General features: G+C 66.8%; 1 protein-coding gene across 1 annotated transcript; it reads left to right on the forward strand.

Moving 5' to 3' along the window:
* Positions 1 to 395: 395 nt before the first annotated feature.
* On the forward strand, positions 396 to 3,301 carry MNEG_15166 (hypothetical protein; the record flags this gene model as incomplete). Its single annotated transcript, XM_014036363.1, has 7 exons — positions 396 to 513; positions 792 to 1,112; positions 1,359 to 1,474; positions 1,727 to 1,888; positions 2,292 to 2,468; positions 2,860 to 3,009; positions 3,209 to 3,301. 7 exons carry the CDS (start codon positions 396 to 398, stop codon positions 3,299 to 3,301), a joined length of 1,137 nt encoding a protein of 378 aa, XP_013891817.1.
* Between the last annotated feature and the right edge of the window lie 290 nt (positions 3,302 to 3,591).

Below are 3,591 nucleotides of genomic sequence, written 5' to 3' on the forward strand. Positions count from 1 at the left end.
GGGGGGGGCAGTGAGGAAGCGGGCGCCTGTGAGGGGTTTGCGTGTGAAGGGTGCAGGGGTGCGTGGTCAGGGAGAGGGGGTGCTGGCTGCGGGCCGGCATGGGGGCGGCCCCTGCATGCAGTGAGGAGGTGTCGGTGCGGGTGGCGATGTCAGGGCTGCTGGGGCGCGAGGGGGTCGGGTCGAGCTCCCTTGACGTACTGATGTTATTGTGACAGCAGAGGTATAATCAATGCGTGCTTCAGCCTTCACATTGATACCATCTGCCTTTGCACAACACCAGCACACCCACATACGTACACACATCCCCCTTGCACAACACCTGCATACGCCCACACATGTACACACACACACACGCACACACAATCGCGCGCACAGCCCCGCGACTGCCACCTGGGATGTCCAAAACCCCGGCGCCTCCGCAGGTCCTGGACATGTGCGCCGCCCCAGGGTCCAAGACCTTTCAGCTGCTGGAGATGCTGCACCAGGGCAGCAGCCACGGCCAGGCGCCGCAGGGTGCGCAGTCGGGGCCGCCAGGCGAAAGGGCACCAGCTGGGGCAGGGAGCCGGCCAGCAAAGGGGCCAAATTGGACTGGCTGGAAGCGCGTTTGGTGGCGCACTGGCGCGCAGCAGCATGGGCACTGCGCCTGTGTGTGTGTGTGTGTGGGGGGGGGGGGGGCGGAAGAGAGCATCGCACAGCAGAGGTGTGGTGGACGCCTCGTCTCTGAAAAGATCCTGCGACAGTGTTCTTCCGCTGATGTCCTCGTGCAATTGACCTCCCTGGGGCCCTCTCAGGCATTGTGGTGGCGAACGACGCGGACGGCCAGCGCTGCAACCTGCTGACTCACCAGACCAAGCGCATGTGCAGCCCCTGCCTGATGATCACCAACCACAGCGGGGAGATGTTCCCCCGCATGCTGGACCCCGCAGCGGGCCCCGCCGACGCCAACGCTGACGCGGCGGCAGGGGAGGAGGCGGCGGGCGAGGAGGAGGGCGTGGGCGACGGCGAGGGGGAGGAGGGGGCGGCGGCAGCGGGCGCCGGGGGCGGGCGGCGGCGGCGGGCGAAGCCGGCGCGGCTGCTGTTTGACCGGATCCTGGCGGACGTGCCCTGCAGCGGTGAGTGATGTCATGGTGACGTCACACGCGCAAGCGCCGCCCACGCCCGCGCCTTCAAAACGGGAAACAGCGTGGTCGCTCCTTGCGGCCCCGAGCCTGCCCCTCCTTTGTGGTGGCTCTCTGGTCGCCACTGCCAACCCTGTCGACCCCCCGATACAAATCGCACCCACCCTCTTAATATCAAACCCCTTCTCAGTCACGGTGAACCCTGAATGTCAAACCTTCAACCCTTGAACCCCGCCCCAGGCGACGGCACCATGCGCAAGTCCCCCGACATCTGGAACCGCTGGGGCGTGGCGGCCGGCAACGGGCTGCACATGATGCAGCTCAAGATCGCACTGCAGGGGGCGCGCCTGCTCAAGGTGCGGCTTTTCATCACAACAGCATTAGTAATTATGCGCGCCACGCGCACACCATTGTTGAAATCCCCACTTCCCTGCGCCTTCCTGCGCTTGGCAGGCCGCCCTGCTTCCAGCGACGGCCGCCGTTTGCGCCGCTGCCAAACCCCCATGGCACATTGCATCCCCCGCTCAACCAACCCCGCGAACCGCGCACTTGCGCCCGGCGCCCTCACTCCCGGACTGCCCCAATGCAACCCCCCCCCTCAAACACAGGTTGGTGGCCGCATGGTGTACAGCACGTGCACCTTCAACCCCATAGAGGACGAGGCGGTGGTGGCCGACCTGCTGGTGCGGTGCGGGGGCGCGCTGCGGCTGGTGGACGTCGACGCGCAGCTGCCGCAGCTCAAGCGCATGCCGGGGCTCAAGACCTGGAAGGTGCGCGCGTGTGTGCGCGTGTGTGTGTGTGCATGTGGGTGTGCGTGTGTGGAGATGAGTGTGCGTGTGTGTGGATGTGTGTGTGTGTGTGTGGATTTGTGTGAGTGCGCGTGTATGTGTGTGTTGTGGGGGATACGATGGCTTTGTCGGGGTGCGCCAAAGGAGGGGAGGTCTGGGCGGGCGGCGGTAGAGGGCCGTGCGGACGCGAGGGAGGGTGGGAGATCCGTACACATGTACGGTTCAAGGGTTCAGGGGCGACGCAGCATGCAATTTTCAAGTGCACGCGGCCTGTGTCATGGCAGCCCGTCCCCATCCCTACGACCCCTCCCCTGCCGGCTCTCTCACACCTCCACACCCCGACGTCACAATTCCTCTGGACCCCCCCCCCCCACCCGCAACCCAGGTGCGCGACAGGTTCCAGTGGTATGAGTCATGGGACGACGCCGCGGTGGTGGGCAACAAGCTGTCGCCCACAATGTTCCCATCCCCCGAGAAGGCCGCGCTGCCTCTTGAGCGCTGCATGCGGTTCCTGCCCCACCACAACGACACGGGCGGCTTCTTCGTGGCCGTGATAGAGAAGGTGGGGGGCCGCCTGTCGCGGGGCTTGTTTCCGTGCGCGGCGGTGTGTGTTTGTGTGCGTGCGTGCGCGTCTGTGTGGGTGCGCGCGTGCACGTGTGTGTGGTGCGATGCGGGCCTGTCGTCTTCCGAGGAGGTGCGCAGAAGGCGCCAGCAGACCGCCTCGAAAGAGACCGAGGAGCAACAGTTCGGATTCCCTCATGGTGGCAGCCATGGTGGCAGCCATGGTGGCAGCCGCAAGCCGGGCTCGCGCCCCACGGGCTCGCCTGGGCGTTGGGCGGCCTTCCATTTGCAAGACCCCCGACTGCATACATACACGTATCATACCTGCATGTTCATATGAGTTGATAACACCGCCCCTGCGGATCGCATCGGTCCGGCCTGAACGCCCCCAGGTGGCTCCCATTGACGCCCTGCCGGACCCCGACCACAGCTTCCGCCTGCGGCCCATGAGCGGGATAGCAAAGGTCGAGGAGGGCGCGGAGGCGGGGGCCGCGGCGGAGCTGCGGGCAGCGGCCGCGGCGGCGGCGGAGTACGCGCTGAGGGTGGGTCTTACCAAACCGCCGTATGGCGGTTTGCTGAGTCCCTTAGTCAAACACATGGGCGGTCACGTTGCCCGCAAACTCATGGCCCTTGATTTGGGTGTTTGGGGCTCCGGGGTTTGGCCAGCGAGCCGCGATCTGGAGTGGGGTCGGGCGGGGATGGGAGTAGAGCAGCGGGGTACTGGGCACCACGCAAGCGCAGGGGAGCGCAGGAGGCAGGCGCGTCGCGCCCATTGTTATTGGCGGCCGGGTCAAGCACGGCCGAGCTCAGCCCTCGCATTTCCAAAATCGCTGATTGGTTGATCGGTTTCACCTCATTGTTGCTTCGCAAGTTGTTGACCTCTGCCGAAACCAACCGTCACTCTGCAAACCGCAGCACGCGGCGCTGGCGATCGGGGCGATTGACGCGCTCGACGACGCCGCCGCGCGGCGCGCGCACGACGCGTGCGCCGCGGCGGTGGGGCGCGTGTCCAACCTGCAGGAAATCGGGATGGCCAACCACGGCGCGATCGCAGCCGCGGCCGCGGCCGCCGCGCGTGGCGGCGGCAGGGGCGGCGGCCGGGCCGGCGGCGGCGGGCGCGGGGG

The sequence above is a fragment of the Monoraphidium neglectum genome (genome assembly GCF_000611645.1).
Source record: "Monoraphidium neglectum strain SAG 48.87 unplaced genomic scaffold scaffold05088, whole genome shotgun sequence".
Classification (NCBI taxonomy): Eukaryota; Viridiplantae; Chlorophyta; class Chlorophyceae; order Sphaeropleales; family Selenastraceae; genus Monoraphidium; species Monoraphidium neglectum.